We start from the raw sequence: 23,346 nt of genomic DNA, 5'->3' as shown, positions 1-23,346 counted from the left end.
ATCATGAAGCAAGAGATTGGTGGATATATATATTGTATTATATATGTACTGGTATGAATTCCAGGCTATTCAACACACCTGTGTATATGCACCCACTTTATTTCATGAGAGAAAAAGATGCTAATGGGACAAGGAACAGATGACGCCATTTTCTGAAAAACCATCTGGATCTAGGATCCATGTAACAGTTACTTTGTTTCTCTGCGAGTGTCAAGACAATACGATTTCATTTTGACCATCATTGCTGTCAAATTCTATCTATTAAAATTCTATTATTCTATCTAACCTCATGCAGTAGATCAGATTAGAAAGTTGCTAAACCAAGGAAATGCTGTTTAAAATGGTTTGTCATTTGATTTGGTTGTCAGGCTTGTCAGGGATGAATCATAGTTGTTCTCAGATGTTTAACTTTCAGACGTACAACAGCAATAAAAGAGCTCAAACTGAGAGCATTGTAGTTCACCCGGAGCTGATACTGAGTCCACAAGTACCTGGGTAGCAACTCCAGCAGAAGCCAAACAAAGACGCTACTATGAGTTGGGTTTGCTGCTGCTATTCTGCATCTCATGTTGCAGAGGATAATTTCCTGAGTGAAAACCTTGCTCGTACAGTATCGGTGATAAGTTCTGTCACGATGATCTCCCACTTGAACAAACCCCGTCCACTCAGGGGGAACTTGTGTTGCGCAACAGCACATTCACAGCTGTTGGAAGGTGGCACTTGAATGAGCTGTCAGCACGGAGGCGACATGAAGGTCATCCGCGAGACAAAGCTGCGGCAAAAGTGATAGTTCCAGAGCGGATGAGTCAGAAACAGGATGTTTGAATTCTCGGTGTTTTAGGTGCTTTTCTCAGTGTTGACAGTTTAGTATGGATTTGGGAGCGGCAGGTGGCCGCAGACATGTGCTCGCACTAGTGTTACACTTACATAACAACAAAAACAAGAAGCAGCTGATCACCAAAAAGCTCTTCATCGCCAACCATCTTTCAACCGATGCAGGTCCTGGAGGGAGAGGCCGGCTCCACCGAGCCAAACCTGGCCCGGCGACCGCAGTGTGAGCCACGTGAGGCGTCACCTATCCACACAGCCACTTTGTGCATATTCCCACAGAGCATGTCACGCAGAGGGAGCTCCAGGCGGCAACTTTATTTCATCTTAGACTGAAACACTAACCGAGTCAATACATCTTTCACAGTTCAACAACCACGACTGAGAGAAAGCACTCGCCCCCTCACGCGTTCTCACACACGCCGGCGCAATTGTCACACACTAACATACAATAATGACCATTTTCAGAATCAATAGGGCTTTTCACAACATTAGCTGCGATCATGTGTCTGCGTGCTGACGATCACAGGACATAATATTTATAGGAACGTCTGCAGAGATAGCATCTCCCTGGAGGTTCCAACCAGAGGCACACCGACAAGAATGGCGGTCGCATGATCATTCAGTAACCCTTTCACATGCTTATGTGAGGAAAAGTAAGACAAAAAAGAGGGTGTGCAACGGCTGGATTGTTCTGTCACCCATGACTTGGCGACTACTGCCACCTGTCTTTGTCACCAACCACTGCAGCCAGTTAGGACCTGTCACTCAAGTTGTCCTCGTCCTCCTCGTCCTCGTCTCCGGTTCCGTTCATGGCCTCCACCCGGGCCAGCAGCAGCGGCAGGTTGATGGCCAGCCCCGGTGTCTCCTCCTCCGAGTCGTCGTTGGGAGGGTAGAAGCGCCTGGCCTTGGTCAGGAAGTCCTCAGCGATGTCCAGGTAAATCAGACGGTCCTGCGGAGAAACGGCTCGGCATGAACGTCACGTAGCCTTTTGAGCTTCTTTGGACTGAAAATATCGGTTGCAGTAGTCATAGTAGTGATCAGTGGTGCTAGTATTCGAGAAGTTCAAAGCACTAACGGTGATGGAAGTACAACATGTTGCAGCAATAAACGTGGTTTTGGTTGTTTCACCATTTACTGCTGTTTATTTATTTGATATGAAGCTGTTTAGATCACAGCTTGGGCCGGCACGCAAAAATGTATGATATTCATTTGGAGTTTTAAAATGTGTATCTACGGTGCCCTGGAAGTGACATGCATGTGTTTATTTTTTTGGGATGTGACTTGAATGACTTTATTATTTTTTGCCCAAGATAACAACTATCTCGAGATCATTTTTATCTTGCGATAATGCGTATCTCGAGATAACAGTTATATCAAGATAATTTTTATCTCAAGATAGGATCGTAAATGTCAGCGCCTGCGAAACTGCCTCTCTGGCAAAGCATTTTGTATACGTCCTCCTGGAACCACTATGTCTCCCATGGCTTTGTAACTGTTTGTAAACATTGTCAGTCACTGTCTGCAAGTCTGTGCGCTTTTAACACTCTGATCAAGTGCCTTCTACTCAAAATAATACCATATGTGGCTAAGCTACACGTATTACACGTCCCTGGAAACTACACCCATGACTTTATTTTTTATTTTTTCCGTGATAAAAATGATCTTGAGATACAAATTATCACGAGATAAAAAATTGTCTCGAGATAACTGTTATCTCGGGAGAAAATGCATGCCAATTCCAATACGTGTAGCTTAGCCACATGTGCTATTATTTTGAGGAGAAGGCACTTGAGCAGAGTGTTAAAAGCGCAGACACTTTGACGTCTGCAATATTCCAACTTGCAGACAGTGACTGACAACGTTGAAACACGTGCATGTCACTTCCAGGGCTTCGTATGAATTCAAGTAAAATCTGAACACATCACTGCATATAGAAAGGCTGTGTTTGGACGAGAGCTTCTTGGAAGGGAAGAGAACGTGACATGATGATGTCCTCTCAGGAAGACCAACAGTAACAAGCCTAGTAGTATAACTTCTACTCGCTCTTTGTTCTGAGGACACTTCAGCAATGATGTAACAAGAATCCCTGAGGTCCACAACGCCACCATTAAATACTTCTAGTGGTGTACATTTCAAAGTTCTCAACTGTCAACAGTTCATAAAACTCTGGGCCACTATGGAGTACAAGTCAGGGTTAGGTGGCATCGCTCGTAGTTGCAGAAGTATGAGGTGTTCGGTGGAGGCATCATGAGAAGTGATGGTAGTAAGATGCACATTTTCAGGAACTTTTCCTTAAGTACTGCAACTTCAGTTACTGCCACTACTCGTATTACTTCTACCAATATTGCGAGAAGATCTTGTACACATACACATCATGAACATGCGATTCTCCTTGTGTTAGCATCACATAAAGGAAGGTGAGCAAAACGAATGGATGAACGGACGCTTATGGACAACTGAGTTATGGAGCGTTTTTATGCTTCCCATGAGCTAGTTAGGTTTGGTACTCGTGACCTTGCTCATCCAGCAGACCAGAAACAGCATGAGGTTTGAAGACAGGACATCAGAGGTCTAATCGGGCATCGCATTTTGGGGGTCCATCTATCAGGTGTATCCCGCCCCGTCTCACCAGGATGAAGAGATATCTCTCGGGCGGCGGCTCTCTGCTGTTAAAGATGGAGGTCTCGGAGTGTAGCGTCTGCAGCATGTCTCGTGCTGCCTGAGCGTTCCGCATGCGGTCATGTGAGGCGCCCGCAGACACGTTGAGCAGCGAGTCGGCCTCAGCCATGAAACCTTGAGAACCAAGGCTGCTGGTTAGTCGGGTCCCATGACACACATGACGTTTACAAAGTCTCACCAAGGTTTTCCAGGATGGTTTTCCACTTGTCTCTGACTTCTCTTCGAGTGTCTCTCATGGCCTCGATATCCACGCTCAGACGCCGATAACCCTGGACAACAACAGCAGACTTATTCAACTGGTGGCCTCATTCTTCTGCTTATTCCCTGATGGGTTCACAACAATCATGGGCTGGCGAGGCTTCACGAAACACTGTCCTCATTTTCAGAGCCCACTAGATGGCACTCTCTGCTCTAACATGTTGGAATTTGAACAACCATCATTTTAAAACCAAGAGCGCCACTTACTGGGAAACACACTGTCAACATTATCGATTCACGTTTTTGGACAGAGGGAGGAACAGGCTTTTAGGTAGGAGGGCGTCTGGGCGTCTGCAAAACATGAAAAAATGGACGCCAGATTCTTGACTGTAGTTTCATACGGTCAAGAATTGGATGTCCATTCCTGGCTAAAAGCCTGGGGAGGAAACCGGAGTGCCTAGAGGAGACCTCACTTGGAAGGAACTCATGTTCTCCAAGAGTGTCTTCAGCTGGAATCGAACCTTTAAGCTCTTATGACCAATAGCAGCTCAGATAAAACTATGTATAATCTATTTCTCAACAAAACAGCTACAATATAACAACAAGCTTATGTTTATAGCACTAAGAACTCATTCAAATGGGACTAATATTATACGCGATGCAAAAAAACATTTTTTTGGAACTGTCCTGTGTAGCTCTGAACCGCTCACAGTATCAAGTCTTGTGTGTAGGTCACGCTCCCTGAAGCAAAACACTGTTTCTCCATGGATCTGACACTAAACATAACATGGACTTTGCTACTCTGGTCTTCATTGCAACTCAAAAACGAAAGTCGTACTGTGGATCCCATTCGGGTCTTGTTCCGGGCTTGCAGCAGGGAGTACAGCGCTCTGTCATCCTCCCTCTCCGAGTGACTTGGGTCCCCGGGCGTACTCCACAGGTTCGTCTCCTCATCGCGCCGCTTCTGGACCTCACGATTGAAGTACTCCAACGGGTCCTGACTGCGTAGTACAAGAGGACAGTAGTGAGACACTCATCCCTGACAAGTCTTCTAGACAAATTCTTTTCTTGTTCTAGTCCTGACCTGAACACAGAAAAGGCTTAAGGTTCGCAATATCCCCCTTAAATATTTGTTATATCCCCTGAAAAGCGGCCTTATTCTCGGTCAAACATGGTCCCATATTGACTTTGACTGTGATTGTTCAGGTCTTATCGGCACCTGTTTACCCTTGACTCGACCTGGTTTTCAGAGGGACTCGTCCAGCAGGACAATTTAGCATCATCTTTCCCGAACATGAAACACAAACCTGCAGTTAGGTGGGCAAGGCAGCCACGAGCATTAGCTGGTGGAAGTTTCAATAAAATGTTTCCCTCTTACGGAATGAGAGGCTGCTTCTCATCTTCATCATCGTCATCGTCGATACAGCAGCAGCAGCAGCAGCAGAAGAACCGTTGGAATGCTGAACCCATCTGGCACCGAAGACTTGCAGGCCTTCACAGAGTACTTCAAAGACGTCCCCAAATTCCTCTTGGTGTTATGGATGATTCCACGTGAGCAGCTACACCACGGGAGCTGTAAGAGAAAAGTATGGTCAGATGAAGATTCATGCAGTGACGTGACTCAGTGTGGAGAAGCAGCAGGTTCAGTGAAGGCCCCAGGGGCCACCTGACTAGACACAAAGGAAATAAACACACATGACAGAGATCTTCAAATCACTATGAACTAAACTGACTGAGTTATAAAGGAAATGGAGTGTTCGTGAAATTCACAAACTTGAGCCTTAAAAAAATTGAGTGAAGACGCAAAAGAACCACCTTGAGGTGATTCCAAGGTTCTTCCATGAGGTCACATGGTCCACATATTTATATCCATGCGTCACACTTAAACTAGCGTTGATGCTACATTTAACTCAAAATCCATACATCTACACTCAGCACTCAACACGAGCTGCAGTCTCCTTTCCAGAACTGCTTGCCGTCGGCAAAAAAAAAAAAAACAGTTTAGCATCAAAAGCAGCTGGAGAACCCTCTTTAATACTTGCCGTTGGAAACGCTTTTAAGACAGGTCTCACTGTGTCTCTTATAATAACAATAATAATAAAAATATTGTCTACATTCTGCGCCCCCTTGTGGAATGAAGCTGAAGATACAATATTTAACCATTAAATTAGAAAATATATATAACTGAAAACAAATAGCAAATTATATTTTACAAAAAGTATTTCACATTTTTTATTTTTTTTGTTTTGTTTTTTTGTTGGGTCTGAAAACAAACTATTTGTTGCTTTATGAATGTGGAGTTTTGATGTCAAATTTTGAACTGAAAATGGAAAAAAGAAACAGTATGAAACTGGTATCGGTATCGGTTGTGGCCTCAGCATCCTCCTGTTTCTACCAGCTTTACCAAGTGCTCTCAGGTTCCAGTCATTTCCACCTTTTTTTTTGTTTCTGTCCAGCCAAGCATCCCATCTTTTGTTCGGACTTGGACTGCTCTACACACTTGGGTGATCCCTTCTTCTCTTTGGCTAGCAGCTAGCTACAGTAGCTCCCTTTTCCCCCTCACCATGAGCTTCAAACACGCCTCACTAATATGAATTCATGAGGCATTAAAAGACAATGAGCGACCATTAAACTTGAGGTCCACACGTGAAAGAACATTTTCTTCAGTTGCGACAAAAAAGGCAGATTTAAACGATATAAAAAGAAGTTATTAACGGCAGTTTCCTGAATGATTCGGTCATGAAGGGGGGATTTGTCACTGCTGTTTTCAGAGAGTTTAGCTGAACAGGCGTTTTGTTTCATTTATCTCTTTGATATTTTTGGGGTGTTTAACTGGTCCTTCGCGCCTTTGAACTGAGGTTACCAAATGCGCTAGCATGCTAACCATGCAAATGATCATTAGAAGTCCATGACGCTGTCTTTCTAATTCTCTCAGTGAGGATTAACAGGCTGCTGGTGTGGTCACGGAAACGGTTCATTACGAGCAGCTTTGCTTCGCTCCAATAAATGAGCTACATTTATAATGCTGGCTCATGCTCTTTTAAAGTCAGTCTGAGTTCGCGACAGCTTTTGAGCCGGCCAAAATAGCATTTTTAAATGATGTAAGTTTGAGAAACAAGTGAAAATGTTTACAATTATATTTACGGTGACACGTTTTTCTTCAGAATTATTCACAATTCATTAAATAACATGTTTAAAAAAGTGTTCCACTTACTGAATAGCATGATTCTTTAAAAAATAACAATAATTCGCTTTATTAGCCTTTTTTCCTCTTCATATATTCTAAATAATTTCTCTAAATTATCAGCAAGAGAAGTGGAAAAAATACTTTTTTTGAGTTTATTAGGATAAAAAGTAGGTGACATAGTTCTGAGGTCCCCGGCCCGGACCCTGCGTAGCTGGGATAGGCTCCATCGGTGTCAGGGGAAGATAGCGAAAAAAAGTAAATGTGGACAAGGCGTTGACAAAAACACATTTGTCTCTTGAATGGCTCCTCGGCATGAATCTAAAAACCTCTAAAATATGCATATGAGTGACACAAAAGGTTCACTCACCTAATTCATCTTTCCGCCGTACGCTGGTACATCCGAGTGCGTCCTCCTGGTCATGGGCCAAAGTCCGCGGGTGGCTCAGAGGCTCAGGCAGATCTGCCTCTCTCCAGCTTCACATGAAAGACTCTGGCCCCTGGATGAGAGGGACACACACACATATACTGGCAAACCCAGCCGGCCTCAGAAGACAGTCACAGCAGCATCATGTGAGCAGCTGCAGCTCCCCTTCTTCAGCTGAGCGCGAGGCCCCGGGGACAACACACAACACTTTTTGTCTTCTGTCCCGTCACACACACTATGCTGTTTTAAAGTCAAATACTTTTGACGGGATGCAAGCACAGAGCTATAAATGTAATGTTTGTCGTACGGTGGTTATTAATAGTAGCTTATCGACTGCTGAGTCAGCATCATTCTCGGAGGCGACAAACAACTCCCTCTACACTGACACGTAAATACAATTTAAAATCTTTCCTCGTACTCCCTCACTCCAGCGTCCGATGCGGGAATGGTTCGACAAGATTGTGCGTCAAACAGCAAGGTTTGACAACACGTCAAACACTGACCTTTGTGTGTCACGATACACTCACCTGTGCGCTCTTGAATCGTGTCAAACTTCAAGGTAACAGGCCACTTGAAATGACTAGTCAGGCTGGATTTTGACACTTGATGAAGTTTCAACAAACAGTGTCCTTTTTTTCATCACTATCCACATGGCAGCATCTGTAGTACAATGTACTACGACAATTTCAATGGAACCTCACATCAGTTTTGAACCAAGAGCGCCACCTATTGAGCTCTGAAAATGAGGGTACTGTTTCATGAAGCTTCATCGACACATCACTCACAAATAATTGCCTTCAACTGCGTAAACTATCATATCTGCGCTAAAAAAAAAAAAAAAAACCTTATTACACTGTAATATATTCACAGAGTGAACCATCTCCCTGAACATCACTGAAGTATTATAATATATATGTACATGTAATGTACAGTGGAACTCCCAAATATCTCTTCTGTCCAATATGCTCACATTTTATTTTACACTAGTGTTCCAATAGATCCTCATTTCAATATGTTTTATGTCTCTTTACCGTGACACATAATACATGTTTTCATGCTTAAATATACAATGTATGATGAGCAACACTGTCGAACAAGTTTTCTAAGCTGTTGTGTGGGGATTCAAAAAGTGGAGGAATGCAACATGTTTCGCAGGAACCTGAGTTGCCTGGGGAAACTGGAGGTACGAGTCCTACATACATTAAAATATAAGCCATCATTTGTTTTAAACCATTCAAGAGAGTCAATATTTTAGTCAGACCTTTAACCAGTCATGACTGTATATTAATATTTAGCAACGTTTAACATCTCTCTTTTAGACTCCTCCTGTTCCCATGAGCCAAAGAAAACATTTCACTTCCACTTTGGAATTTCCCAATGTTAGTTTCACGTGACCCTCTCATGTCCTAAAACGATAAACACAAACACTTTTAGTTGTGGTTCTAAAAAGTGGGTTAGCTTGAGCAGAACATTGTTCATTCTTCACTTTGGCTGTACAATTACACGGTCATGAGAGAGAGAGAGAGAGAGAGCTCTGCGGCAGAGTGTGTCACCTGTGAGTCACATGGTTGGAATGATCTCATGACGCAAGTCATTCACCAGTGACGCAGCAGATCAACTGCTCTGTGGCTTCAAGAAAGCGACTCATGTGACGTCATCAAGCTCAGGTCATTTATGAGGTGGTGACGTTTCAGCTGCGGCTTCAACGCCAATAAAAATACATGGAAAAATACCAATAATAACTAGTTAAGAATAAGATGCAAAAGAGCATATTTATCTATTTCATGTATTACACAGTTACGAGGTATTTGAAAAATGCTAATAAACTTGCTGTTAACACCAATATTATTACTATTATTATTTTTACTCAGTATTGAACATAAACAGATGTACTTTTTAGTTGTTTTCTTTTTAATAAAATAAAAAACTTGCATATAAAAACTTTAATTTAATATTAGCTTATCGCTAAATCCCATTTTAAATCTTTCACCGTACTCCCTCACACCAGTGTCCCATGTGGGAATGGTTCAACAGGATCGTGCGCTTGCTGGAGAACAGCTGATAAACGTCAAACTGACCATTGTGTGTCACGATACACTCACCTGTGCGCTCTTGAATTGCGTCAAACCTCAAGGTGAACAAACAGTCCACTTGAAATGACTAGTCAGGCTAGGTTTGGCCTGCGGGCCTCGGGTTTGACACTTGTTAACAGCCACTCTTAGTGATGATGAACAGCCGGAAATGAACTACATGAGTGTGAGTGAGCACATCACTCCGTTTTCATGGTTCCTTTCAGTATCCAAAAAGAGACCATGCTTGTACTTTCCCAAACTGACACTCACATTTAGCTCAGCATAAAATCTTTCAACTCAAGATGCAAAGGAGAATATATATCTATTTTATGTATTTATTGGACAGTTACGAGGTATAGGTCATTTGAAAAATGCTAATACATTTTACACAGTATTGAATATGAACAGCTGTACTTTTAAGGTTTTTTTTTCTTATAAAAAAAAAAGTTATGTTTTAAAAAGTTCCTGTGTATGAATTGAATGTATTTGCTACGTTTTAAATTCCGGTAAATTCAGTGAAGAATATGGACCACAGACACAAATTATAATCATTAACAGAACAATGATAATAATAATTAAAACGAAAAATATTGAGAACTGAATCATTCAAACCTGCAACAGTAAAGAAAAACACATGAAGAACATAAATAGTAAGAAAATCTTTTTTTGCATCGTCAAACAATTTATAATATTCAGAAATATATTAAAATTGACTTTGTCGCAATAACCACAGTGAGTCATCATTACTTCAGTTTATTATTTAAGACTGGACATGAACAGTTTCTGGTCCTCAAACCAAACAGTAGAACCGTTTAAATGAACACACACAAAAAAAAAAATGCAATGGTGAAAAAGGCACAGAGTTGATCATCACTACTTACAGAGATCCCGTCTGAACGGCGAGCAGTCCAAAAACCCACTGAGACACGGCGGCCAGACAAATCTGCGCCGCGTGGCTCGGCCCTGATCCCTCCAGACAGAGATTGTTTTCACACACACTTGGACAAAAACCGGTGAAGACGAAGTGACGCCGCGATGTCATCACCTCAGCTTCGGTCCAGTTTCCAATGCGGCAACAAGTCACACCATAATACTCTGAAAACCGAACCGCCAGCTGTGGCACTAATGTCCAGGTTATTTGGACGGAGCCAGTTCACCTCGCGGTCACTTGAGGAAACCCCTCGCTGCGAACGTCGCTATAATCCGGCGGACGAGGTTAATTCCAGTAAACACTGGACTCAATTGGCAGCTTTTGTCACTCTCAGACAAAACAGCAGGGAAAGCCGCAGAGCTAAGAAGCTTAGTCAGCGCTTTTGTCCATCTAAACCTGCAGGTGCTTGACTCAATAATAAGATCTAGACGTCTTAAAGAACCACATGCTGAGATGTAAACGATAAATGAGCCTCTCAAGGACATTCATAGCTGGAGGTTATGACCTGTTCTCATCATGACGCAATACATCGGTTCAATATTTAGTAGAGTACAATTTTCTTCAGAGGTGCAAGATATTATTCGTCACATTTTTGGTAAAGAACAAAGAAGAGATCTGTTATAGGAAGTGACTTTGCACTGAAACATGATCACAGACGCCTGGAGGTAAAGGCACAGTGACGTCTCACTTCTTTCAGTTGGATTTCATTTTTATTTTCCAGCCACATTTGATCTCTGCTGTTTACTTTAGAAGCACATTTGAAACGTTGTTGCCAGGTTGTCTGATGTCGCGTGGCACTTGTGATGCTAAACTTGCACCAGTTACAGTCGAAAACTGAGGCGAAACCTTGCAGTTGCAATTCGATTCACCTCTTCTGAATAGCATGTTGGACTCAGCAGAAGTCCTGAGGTGGAAGGCACCGTGATGTTACAGTTTTTTTTAAGATGTTTTCAGAAGCTATTCCATTTAAATGGAAAACCATTGCAGGTTTCGGAGGACTTAGGTGACTAGATACAAACATAACAAGGGCATGAAGTCGTGCTTGTGCGTTTTCCAATATGTGGGAAGGGTCAAATGAAGGTCATTTTTTGGTTTATATGAAGCACCACCTTGCGTGCAGGCAATGGGACCAGTTCTGAGCCCGCAGCGTCTTGGGTTTCGGTGTGACTGCTTGAGCGGTGCGGATTTTAGGAGTAGCGTGATCGCTTCTTGATACAGACCTGTTTGTGGGCGACCGTACAAAAGTGTGATCGAGTAAAAAAAATACAAAGCAACAAGTTTAAAAACCAACAAGGTGTGTAGACAGTAAGATAAGGCTCAGTGAGTTGGCGGCTTCAGAAGCTGTGTAACAAGCCGGGACTTCATCTTTCAACTGTCCTCAGTGCCGGGCGGCGCGAGGCCCGCGTGCACATGATACAATCAAAGTTAAAAACAACAGTAGTGTTGTTCAAGTGTCTGACATCTGGAAGACTCCTTCTTTTTAGTGATCGAGGTCTTGTTCCTCTTGCTTGCACAGTCATCAGAAAAAAACTGCATCACAGAACAAGAAAAAAAAAAAAAGTGTGGGGCGACCGCTTCCCTCAAAAAGCACAGCAGGGCTTGTGTCACAGGTGGTGGTGGGAGCGCAATGAAGGCTGCAGGTCAGACATGCGCTGACGCAAGTGGGACATGAACTCAAACATGGTGGCCGCCAGACTCTGGTGGATGAGGTAGCGAGGCAGTCGACCCTGGAAACAGAGGCCTCTTTAGAGACTATGACTAGGTATTTTGTGATGACATTTTGGTGGCATCCTGAACTGAATCACTAGAATGATAGGTTTGTCAATAGACTAAAATTTTAATCTCAATTAATCGCACTAAAGGTGAGTTAACTCGCACTTAATGGCAAACTTATAACACGCTTTGTATCTGTTCTAAAGGTCACAAAAAGGAAGACATTAATGCTGTCATAATAGAAATACAGTACTATTTAGCTACTAATCTAATCTGATATATTCTTTGATTTGACATTATTTTATTCAAATATTCTCAATATAAATCAAAAATACTGGAAGAAGAGAAATACCTCGGAGATTATGGGTAAAATAACTCCATTTTCAAGGTATTTTTGAAAATAATTTTCAAATATTCATTTTTGAAGGACAAAAACTAATGTTTAAATGAGAATCTCTCATCAGAAGGAGCAAATTTTTAAAAGGGAAACCTAAAAAAAGGGCTTCGTGAAAGGGGCGCATGTGGCCCCCCGGATGCACCTTGCCCACCTCTGTACTAAGCTAATGGCAGTAGTAGCATGGCAGTCTTAAATCATGGAGACGGTTTTATTGTTCATTATATTTACCATTGTTTCATTGAGTTTATAAAGTGATTTGAAATGAGGTGGAGGTCTGTGCTGTCTCAGTGCTTTTCTAGTTTTCTGAGATGAATAAGAGACCAAATACTGCTCCTGATTCTTCTGGTTGCCTTCAGAAAGAAAAGAAAAGCTCACCTTTAAGTCAGTGTTGAGAACCCAGATGAAGGTGCATATGGACGGATTGTTGGTTGACTTGAGGACCACAAATCCACCGGGACCGTTTTCACCCCTGAGGCAGAGCAGAGCAGAGCAGCCATGAGGAAGGTGGACTTCATGACCCAGGCATAGCTGGATTCATTCCAGTCGTACCTCACAAAGCGACCACAGGGAGGTTTGGCATCGTGTACGGTGGCCATGCCCGCAGACATGTAGCAGTCGCGCTTGCGCTCAACACGCCGGACATTCACAAAGTCCCTGGAGAAAACAGTAAAATGAGGCAATGAACTTGTACTTGGAAAGTTATGGTTGTCTCTACTTGTTTTACTGATAAAACTGAAACTACTTTTCTTGAATTATAGTCAAATGGATGGTTGAAAAAAGAAACTGTTATGACTAAATAAGTATTTAGTTAAGCTTCAGTAGTAGCTTCAGTAGATTTTTCCAATAGTTATTCTGAAAAATTTTGAGTCCCTTCAGAGTCATAAAGTTGTTATTACTGCAGTACTAAAACATTTATAAATTTTTACCTCCCGTGAGGAATCAGCCTTTACAGATACTCTTTGACACAGCCAGAACTTATGAAGCAGAATGACAAAATCATCATCTCTAGCTAGTGATGCTCATTCAGGACGAGGGTTGAAAAGCGTCAAAAAACTCAGGGTCAGGAACACTGTGGTCAGTCAGCTGAGCAGAGTTAACAGTGGACGACCAGGCAGAGTAGCTTGCCTTGAAATACAAGATGAACATTTGTTCTCAATCTGGTTTTGCAGTCCTCAGTCAACAGCTGGTCTTCACTTCCACCACGACGTGGTTTCAATAAAGCGATTGACAAATCACTAAAATCTTCCCTGATATTGCTCGAACCTCCTCAGCATGCCTGTTTACAGAGTTAGTTCCCTGGCATTGCACTTGTATGCATCACGATATATGGTGATGTAGGGAAACTAAATGTTGGTGCACACACAAAGAGAACAGTGTTTCTTCTACGTTGTTCAGTCTGGATCACTGACATTGTAATGCCCGTCTTCCTCTTCTGCTTCTACTTCCATTTCTAACATGTCACTTCCTCTCCACCAACCTGCCGTCGAACTTGGACTCCAACTTGTCCTTCCTGGCCACTCCCTATGAAAACATGAGCATCTGTAACTTTGAAACTTTTCATTTTGCTTCATGTCTCTCCTTTGATGCGTGAGAGAACAAAACCCAAGCAGAATGGGCCGCTAGCTCTGCCTCCATCTCAGGGTTCCTCCTTTTTTCCTTTCACTGAGCTTGGTTCACCTGAGTATCTCATAATTGTGACATCAACTTTCAGCAGATGCATTTCTGATTTGTTTACCGAGCGGAAACGACTCCTCCTGCTGCCCCGGAGGACGCATCATAGGACACCATGGTGTTGTCATCGACTCTCTGCAGGATCTGAGGAGAGCACCACAACCACACGTTAGCATCTGCAACTCATCAGAAATGTTCAACGCAAACACACAAAGGTTCACCTGGCAGAAAGACACAGTCTTGTTCCACAGCACCATCTTCTCCGGCTGCAGGATGACTTCTTGGTAAACAAGTTCAGGAGGACACTGCATGAAGGCCTGGATACAAAAGGTTATACAAGCATGAGAGGAAAGTGAAAACATCAGCAGGACTGAAATGACCGGCAAAAATTGTTTTTCCGTTTCCTGAAGCATTCAATAGGAACAAGGCTGACCAATTCTTCTCACCCTTTAAAAAAATAGGGAGTGTAAATAATGCACATTCATAACTGAAATGAAATGAACATGTCTATATGACTTAGCCATGTTTTGGTCTGCAATTTTTCAGATTCTTGCTCTCTGACTGTTAGCTAAGCAATGACTTTGAAGCCAAAACACTTGATAAAAAGCAAGGTGAACGTTGCAGCACGTGCCACTCCGTCTGGCATCTTGCAGGTTCACATACCCCTGTGCCCTCGAGGTTATTCTACTCATTTTTTTAGCTTAAAGATTGGATTATATTTCTAACATGTAATAGCTAAAAAAGGAGAGAGGTGGAACGTTGTACCAATTGACTTCCAGACAGATCACTTAAGCTGAGTGACACAGCTGCATTTGTTCTGAGCTCTTCTGGGCATGAAGTTCTTTGAAAGCCAGTCAAAACGCTCTCCTCAGAACTGGCTATAAACTGGTCGAACAAATTTCATGACATTTTCAACACATTTCAGCAATGTCATGTTCCAGTCGCGCTCTTAGGTTAATCCACATTTAACGGACGATAAACGTATGAAGAGTCCCCTGTGCTCCTAGTCAGATGACCCTCGATCGACCAATCAGTTTCAACGCAAGTGTCTTGCATTATGCACGCATGCTTATGAATTCAGTTATTTGCACAGGTGCTTTTGACATGATGGTTACGGGAGGCAAAAAGTTCCCCACCAGTGTAACTCATGTGGTTGTCAGCTGACTGCTGGGTGGATTCAAAAGCAGATCCCAGATCAATGGCAGGAGCAACCACTCAACAACAATAGCTTATGAAAACTGGAGTGAAAGCGTCTATTGGGGAGTAAAACGTGAACAGGACGACAACACAAGCGATGACAGCACAAAGTTTTCAGGCTGGATCAACTGACAGGCACACATCCGTTGATATACATGTCAACTGTGAAGCACATGTAGACAATTAAGTCAAAATAACTTGACACAAATGAACAAATGGGATTTTCCGAGAAGCACATGAATGCACCGATTGACTACCAAAATACTTCCTACGTAACCATGTCTCGTGATCTAACTGAGAGCAGGTTATTATATATTTTTAAATTCTACAGTAAACCTCACTAATTTTCAACACTCACCAAGTGTGACTCAATACAGATTTTTGTCTGTTATAGGCTACCTACTGATGTATGAGTCCTTGTTTATTGTCTTTTTCTATTGTCAATAGAAAGCCCTGAGAAAAAAAAAGATGCCCCCTAACTCTCACAATACAACTCTTACAGCTTTAAATTGATAGTCTCTGTCAACACACGGCACCGAAATAAATCTTCAGTCATTGAAATAGCCTTGGAAAAACACCACATTTGTTAAACTTCAACCAACGGTGGCAGGCAGCACGTTTGGGCCAACAATTCCACAGCATAAGGGAGAAGTAGGAGCAGGACAGAGACAGCAGAAGCAGCCACACAGCTGCATTCGGTTCCGGATTATTCAGTTATGTGTCAAAGCATTTCATTCATATCGCTATTTCATCCAACACTAGTTTAATGGAATTAATTCTATTCCAAGTTCAGACAAACTTAAAGCAGTGATGTAGAAACAGCCACAGCATTGTTCACATCTCAAGTAAAGTAAATACACTGTGCCCCCTAGAGGTTGCCGCCTGCTTTATATATCGATGAGAGTTCCATATTATCTTAACTGGCATAGTTTGACTGACTGTAAACCAACTTGCCTGCAATAGCTGCATACACATCTCACCTTAAGGATGAAAGTCTTTCCATGGAAGGGGATCTCCAGCGTGTAGACAGAGTCTCCCATCTCCTGAAATGGCAGAAACAACATGCCCACTTACTTTTAAAAAAGCACAATAATGGCTTTAAAACAGGAAAGTTGTATAGCATTATTATTTGTATATTGGTTGTGCAGTTCAGTAACTGGCGTGATAAACTGACTACAGACTAACATCTATGGTGTTTTGTTTTGTTTTGTTTTCATTTGGATAGTTACACAGAAATTCAGAAACACAGCAGTTCAACTGTTCAATAACTGCTGTTATTCATTTTCTACTTTCTTATTGAGTGATCAGTAATTATGCACATAAGGCAAAGATAAAAAATAATTTTCTTAACATAATAACAATAATAATAATAAAAATTAATAGCAATAATAAAGCACATATTTAGCTTACCTGCCTTTACACATTTTGTTAAGAAGTGACTACATACATTAGTGGAAGGGAGACACCCAAGAAGGAAACAATGCAGTAAGAATACTTGTATGAGTTCCAAATGCTTGACAGGAAAGACAGGAGGAACAACTCTGATGTTGACCATCTACAACCAATAAGAATAATAAAACTAATAAAAATGGATAGGAACAGTAGCTGTTGGAGCAGTTGGGCCAGTATTAACTGTCCTCACCATTGGTTAGTTGCTGGACTCTTTTACTCAACATTTCTGGACGGAAACAATTTTATCTGAGGTCAGCTACACATTTTATGTTGACTGAACTAACGTTATGTGCTATGAACTGTTAGACACACTAATGAATCTATTAAATTTCACAGTTGAATAACTACTAAAATACTGAAAGTACCACTAAAAATTACTGAAGAAGAGTGTGGCAACAACTGTGTTCAGACTGTGGGTGGATCACGAAAGCGTATTATGGGGCCCAATGTATTTTGGATGTCACCATGTGAGCGGAAATACTTACATTGTTCTTTTCAAATTTCCAGTTCTCTTCCTGCGTGAGGATCTGCTCCACCACAGACATAGCCTCGCGACCCTGACGGACATACTCCTTCTCCTGCAGAGGCATGAAATGTTGGAATTGTTTGGGAGAAAACATGCGTGTGTATGTTCATGGGAAGGTGTCAGGTACCTGGGCTGTGACGGCGCGGCGCCCCAGACCTTCCTCATCAAGATCTTCCTCTGAGCCTGCGAGATGAAACATTTAAACTTACCAAGATGGGACTGAATGAGTGAACATGAAACTTAGTGACCTGAGCAAATGAGGCATCATGAAACAGTGCCATCATTTTCGGAGTTCACATTTTAAAAGTGACGTGAAGACTGAAATGGTTGCTGATAGAGATGTGAGTTGAGAGCGCCATCTCTGAAAATGAGAACACTGCTTCGTGAAAGCACGTCGTAACCATCCAGAAATTTCAGGAAGTATCACAACAAAAATAAACACCAACACTGGTCAATGCTTTGTCGCAGACTTGGAGGATTAATTTTAAGTCTTATCTGTGTCTAAAAACACATGGAAAGTGAGACAAATGATGCTTTTCTTAAATTTCATACAAACAGCCACACATTGGTTCTGTCGAATTTTAAAACCACCCTTCTCAGATTGACCAGCAAACAGGCCGCTTTGTGACGAAAATAGCAGTGATCACATGAGGTCGCTGGCACAGAAAAACGCACACTCGCTGGAGAACGGCTGGGCTTGAGAGGCAAAGCAAGAACTTTGTAGGCGGAACAAAAATAGTGAACAAGAATCAATGCCCACGAGTTAAAAACAGCAACAGGTTGTGGCGGAACATTATGTTTGTCGGTACATGAAACTCCATTTGTGAATTCCTAAGTGAAACCCAGAAAGGAAATTCCCTTTCACACAGGAAGTGCGTCTTGAAAAGCTGCTGCGCTACATGTTTCACATATCAAGCGACAAGCAGAGGATGTAGTGTAGAAAGTCAAGAAGACATGCAGTGAAAACACCTGAAGAGATACAAGTTTGAACCTGTTTTGAGTGACAGGAAATGGCTTAAGTTATATTATTATTATTATTATAATTTAAGGCTGCTTTTTAATCTAAAATTGAATTTACATTTTAAACTTTACATCCAAATTGTATGATGATTCTGCAAAGCATGGTCAAATATCCACCTAATGTTGCATGTATGAACAAGTGCAAATAACAGTGAAAATGCGCACCACACAATATTTACACAGGAAAGCCTGCATTGTCATGTAGGAATACAGTCAAAATGCTTTCACAAAAACCTTGACATATAGGGTAAAAAATACTGTATTGAGTTCTGTGATGTGATTCAGATCTGAAGGGGTTAGAGCAAGAAAATGCTGTTTTTGATCATGTAGTAGTGGAAGTTTATTTCAACCCTACATCAAACATGCAATAGGAGCAGAGTGTTTTCTTTTCCCAGACCGACTGCCAGCCTACGTTGTTTCTTAATAAACTCCATTTTGCTTTCCAGAATCCCACAGGTCAACTTAAGTATAGATTGTGCAATGCAGTAGTCACATGTACGCTGTTCACTTTCAGAACATGACTGAATGATTCTACTTGTTCACTGTCATTACAAGTGTAGCTTTAGCCAACCCTTCCTTAGATGAATGGCTGTTGCACAATCCAGACTCTCTTTGCTGACACCTATTTAGAATTATCTAATGTTTGTCCAGACAATATTGAAACTCAGTGTCTTTATCAGTTTTGTCACACATTTGCAGTTGATAAGACGAGATCAGCATTCCAAACCTTTTCATTTACTGAGGAGAGATTATAGTTTGATAGTCATGTCTAGCCAGAGTCTAAATAAATAACAAGGGAATTTAATTTCAAATGAGTCACATTGTGGACTCATATATGCGACGTTGCTTTTAGAAGGCATCACCTGCTACTGATTCAGGAGGTGAGTAGAACTGTCCGTCCGACGTGGCTTGAGGGTAGAGCATGGGCGCCCGCTCGCAGGCCGCATTCACTGCAGCTAAGTAGGCTGTGGTTTTAAAAAAAAGTTACATTTTAGTAAAAACAACATGACTTCCATTTCTGTTCTCTCACCTCTCTCATCCTCAGCTTCCTGTGTGAGCACTTTAAAGTCCAGAAACCAGGTTTCCAGCCAGGCCACCACGAACGAGGTGATCGGTAGTACATATCCAAAGGCATTCTGGGACAAGAGCTACGTGGGAGGAAGAAAAAAAATGTGAAAAGAGGAGCACTGAAATGTTACATTGTTGCGAGGAAGAAGTGGGAATTTTTACAACTTCCTCATTGGAGCTGGCAAGTTTCACTCTATGACATGACAACGACTGCGCGTGAAACAGTAAAAACACTTTGGCCTATTGACCTGAATGCAGAAGTTAAAGACAATGAAGAAGAATTGAAATTGAATTTGAAACAAAGTGACTCACGCTTGATTCAATAACTTTGACGACAAGAAACACACTGGTCACCAGGGTGGTCACCTGAGGAAGCAAGTGTTTTTGTTACACACTGAGGGAGTCGGGACACATTCTAGCGGAATGAGCTGTCTTACCGCGATAACCCACCAGTGCCTCAACCTGAAGGCAGCGTAACCTACTTGAAGGCATAGAAATCGGAACAAAGCCAGCAGCTGCGAAAGAAAATATTGACATGTTCCGGTCAATAAACAGCTTCATGTGAGTGAACTTGACGGCAGTGAAAGATAAGTCCTGTCTAAACAGGTTGGATCAGAAATCAAACCGCAGGACTGCAAGTGAATTTAACTATAGAAAGAAAACCATAAGATTCAAACTTACGAAGATGTCAAAGAAGGAAGACTGGAAATTATAATGGATGACCTCATTCGCTAAATTGTCCCAGATGGTGCTGGAGATCTGCAGAGGACAGAGTAAAGTTTATTTCTCTTATGTTGTTAATCTATTACTGATGGGGAGTAGAGAAGTAAAGTTTAGCAACAGCTTAAAGCAAACAAAAGCTTAAAATGAAAGTGAGAGGGAATTATTGCCGTTGTGTAAACAGGAAACAAGTCACACTTCTCATGTCGAATTGAATGAGGCGTAAATTGTCAGCAGCGGACAGGAGCACGGAGGCCCACTTGAAAACAACGATACATAAGTCTGATAACAATGATGTTAGCGTAACTTCTTTTTAGCATGTTTGATGTTCAATAAAAACGGCATGGAATTTTGATTTGTCACCGGCACTGGTTTACCATTTCACAATGATGACAGACATTTAGTGAAAATAAATAATATGATTTTAAATCATTTACTTATGAATCTTTGTGAGAACAATATAATATAACATAATTAAGTCCATCTCACAATATATTTTATGTAGTTTTTATATTATGTATATACATTTATCTGAATTTTGCATGATCAAATCAGATTTCAGCACTCACATTCAGCTCAATGATCCACAGGAGGGAGATGAAAAGAAGGTCGAAAGTCACAAAGAGGCAGAAGGTGCGGCGGACATCAGAGATGATCCTCCGCTCTGCGGGCGGCACCAGAATGTAGGGGGACGGGAAGGACAGCGACGTGGAGTAGGACGCGTTGAGGGAGGCGATGGCAGGGAGGCTGCCCCCGATCTCCCTGTAGTCTCCACCCGGCATTCCTGATGAAACTGAAAGTTTATATAATCACACAGCATTAAATAAACAACAGTTGTCTTTAAAATGAAAACAACTTAGTGAGCCTATTTAGCCTTGTCGAAATTACCTGAAATTTGCTTCGATAGATCACTGCAGAAGTTCACCACATTAGCGCATCATTTTGCAACAGCTACTGAGTAAAAACTACGTACAGCAACAACATCCTCTGAAGATCAGCCACTGCATAGTCTGTGAAATTCAACTGGCACAGTTCTCTTTCACATAAAAAAAGGGCACCTAATGATCATATCCAACAGAGTTCTATGGCAATGACATGACTGCACTAAATCACTGCTTCTCCATTTCTCATCCACTTCTCTAAACCTTTGTGAACCCCAAATTCCAATTTAAGCAGCATTACAACTGCAGCGTTCACATAGCCTACAGTGCACAGGTTAGTTGTTTCTCATTAAAGAAACAAAGCATCAAAGAACAATGTTACCTGGACGTCTTCTCACAGACGGCATGGTAGTTTGCTTCCTACTAACGTCCACCTCCTAGATTCAACGAATGTCTGCAAAGCCTTCTTATAAAGCACACTGGCCTTCACTGGCCAATCCAGTTTTTATATGTTTTCCGTAATACATTACTAAAAAGATAACGTGTCTTGAGCATAACCTATATTTCGACTTTCTGGGGAAACTCCGGGTAAGAGACTAATATAAAAATTCAGACTTTTTAAAGGCCAGAAAATCAAACAAAAATGGAATAGTTTTTAATATTTTTCAAATGCTGTGCAAATGCTGTTTCCACCCACGAGAGACCTTGCGGAATGATGAACATACAACGAATGGTGAACATATAATTATATTATGTTATGGTACGAATAAAACACCTCAGGCTAGTTTCAGTTTCGTGTACTTTGAAAATACAATGAAGTTAATGCCAGGCTACACTAATAAACAACTTTATTGGGGGGGAATAAAGTACTAACCTATGGATCTGAACTTTTATTGAGCCTCGACAAATGAGTTTTTATTGTTCCTCCAGCTATTAAGAAAACATATTCACCCTGACTCATCACTGACCTACTGAGATACACAATGGACAAACGGATATGTTAACAAACATGTGTCATACCTCTGGTGGTCTCAGAGCTCCACTCTGCTGAAAAGAAAACACAAACAACTGTCACTTCTGCTTGCTAGGGAAAGCTAACCGGCTAACTCACTCCGAAAACACTTAAAAGCAACAAAACTTTACATCCTGGTATGAGCTGAGGAACATTTGCTACAACTGTTTATGAAAAAAAACGCTAAAAACGGCCACTAAATGCAGTTGGGTTAAGTATCGTTTCTGACGAAAAAGACTTGCGAGGTAACTGTGTGACACAGACAACAAAAAAGGCCTCGTGAAAAGTTCTCCCTTGTTTTATAAACACATCTTTATATCAAAACAGTGAAACTCTGCAAATGAGTAGAATACATTTGAAAAATAAAGCGTAGAAAATTTGTCTCACTTGGTTTACCGCATCATCATCAGCCGACACGTCTTCCGGGATGGCCTCACAAAGAGTATATGTAGCATCAAGATGACAATCCGAGCCACCGTGATCATGTGACGGATTTCGAATGCGGAGTACTTTACCATCTTAACATGTCTTACCGGTTGGTCTGTTGTTAAACATCCTGCTTGTTTCGGTTATTTTTGGCGTTATTCTTCATGATTACGATGTTTTTAGGCGTCAAAGATCCATACCATTATGAAAACTTTAGTACAGAACACATCTGAAATCATGTAAACAAACGATTTCCCAGGTTTTACTACTAAACACATTACATTTTGTATTCCATATAAGACTTTTCCACTGCAAATCGAAAACATCAATCTGAACTGAAGCAGTATATATATATATATATATATATATATGTATATATATATATATATATATATATATATATATATATATATATATATATATATATATATATATATATATATATATATATATATATATATATAATACAATTTTTTATTCAAACAATTTTGATCAAAACGTGGTACAAATGTTTATTTGTACCAGCGTGAGTGACGTCTGACATTACCATAATACTAAAGCTCCAGGAGTAAAACCCCAGGCCAGCGGGCCAATTCCAACCCACCTCATCACTCCACAAGGCCCTCAGTGGCCTAAAATATGTATTGTTTGTTCAAAAGTTAATTTAACAGTCATTGAAAAATCACAAAATAGACCAAGGTGGAGGAAACTGCTGTGGCGGCGACCCCTGACCGAGAAAGGTCAACAGGTCAAACCTAACTGCTATTTCCACCTCTGTGGAGCTTGAACAGGGTCAAAATTCAGTGAGAAAAAAATGATTCAACGTCCGTGCGTTTGGATTTAACACATCTGTAAAACCTCCATCCATTTTACATGCGACCACATGACCATACTGCACAGTAGTGTGTATTGCGTTACTGCGTGAGCTCTTCTTCACTGCC

General features: G+C 41.4%; 2 protein-coding genes across 8 annotated transcripts; both read right to left on the bottom strand.

The window, feature by feature from the left end:
• Positions 1-665: 665 nt before the first annotated feature.
• Positions 666-5,268, bottom strand: mreg (melanoregulin). Its single transcript, XM_053852365.1, has 5 exons — positions 5,087-5,268; positions 4,547-4,709; positions 3,689-3,779; positions 3,461-3,624; positions 666-1,780 (listed from the first exon to the last, which is right to left on the bottom strand). The coding sequence occupies exons 1-5, from the start codon at positions 5,176-5,178 to the stop codon at positions 1,583-1,585; spliced, it is 708 nt and encodes a 235-aa protein (XP_053708340.1). The 5' UTR covers positions 5,179-5,268; the 3' UTR covers positions 666-1,582.
• A 2,141-nt stretch (positions 5,269-7,409) lies between these two features.
• Positions 7,410-22,425, bottom strand: stard3 (StAR-related lipid transfer (START) domain containing 3). 7 transcript variants are annotated; one of them, XM_053852359.1, is made up of 16 exons: positions 22,367-22,425; positions 21,988-22,014; positions 20,656-20,879; positions 20,048-20,125; positions 19,804-19,881; positions 19,679-19,732; positions 19,329-19,446; positions 19,162-19,263; positions 17,406-17,461; positions 17,238-17,330; positions 16,281-16,343; positions 14,325-14,420; positions 14,168-14,247; positions 12,982-13,086; positions 12,808-12,901; positions 7,410-12,049 (listed from the first exon to the last, which is right to left on the bottom strand). In XM_053852359.1, exons 3-16 carry the CDS (start codon positions 20,866-20,868, stop codon positions 11,927-11,929), a joined length of 1,353 nt encoding a protein of 450 aa, XP_053708334.1. In that variant the 5' UTR covers positions 20,869-20,879; positions 21,988-22,014; positions 22,367-22,425; the 3' UTR covers positions 7,410-11,926. The 7 variants fall into 7 exon arrangements, 5 of the variants coding, with proteins under 5 accessions (XP_053708334.1, XP_053708336.1, XP_053708335.1 ...); XM_053852361.1 differs by having other exon boundaries at positions 20,656-20,870; positions 22,367-22,412; XM_053852360.1 differs by having other exon boundaries at positions 21,988-22,011; positions 22,367-22,408.
• Between the last annotated feature and the right edge of the window lie 921 nt (positions 22,426-23,346).

Source organism: Synchiropus splendidus, chromosome 19, assembly GCF_027744825.2.
Source record: "Synchiropus splendidus isolate RoL2022-P1 chromosome 19, RoL_Sspl_1.0, whole genome shotgun sequence".
Classification (NCBI taxonomy): Eukaryota; Metazoa; Chordata; class Actinopteri; order Syngnathiformes; family Callionymidae; genus Synchiropus; species Synchiropus splendidus.
This window is presented reverse-complemented; position numbering and strand designations above follow the sequence as displayed.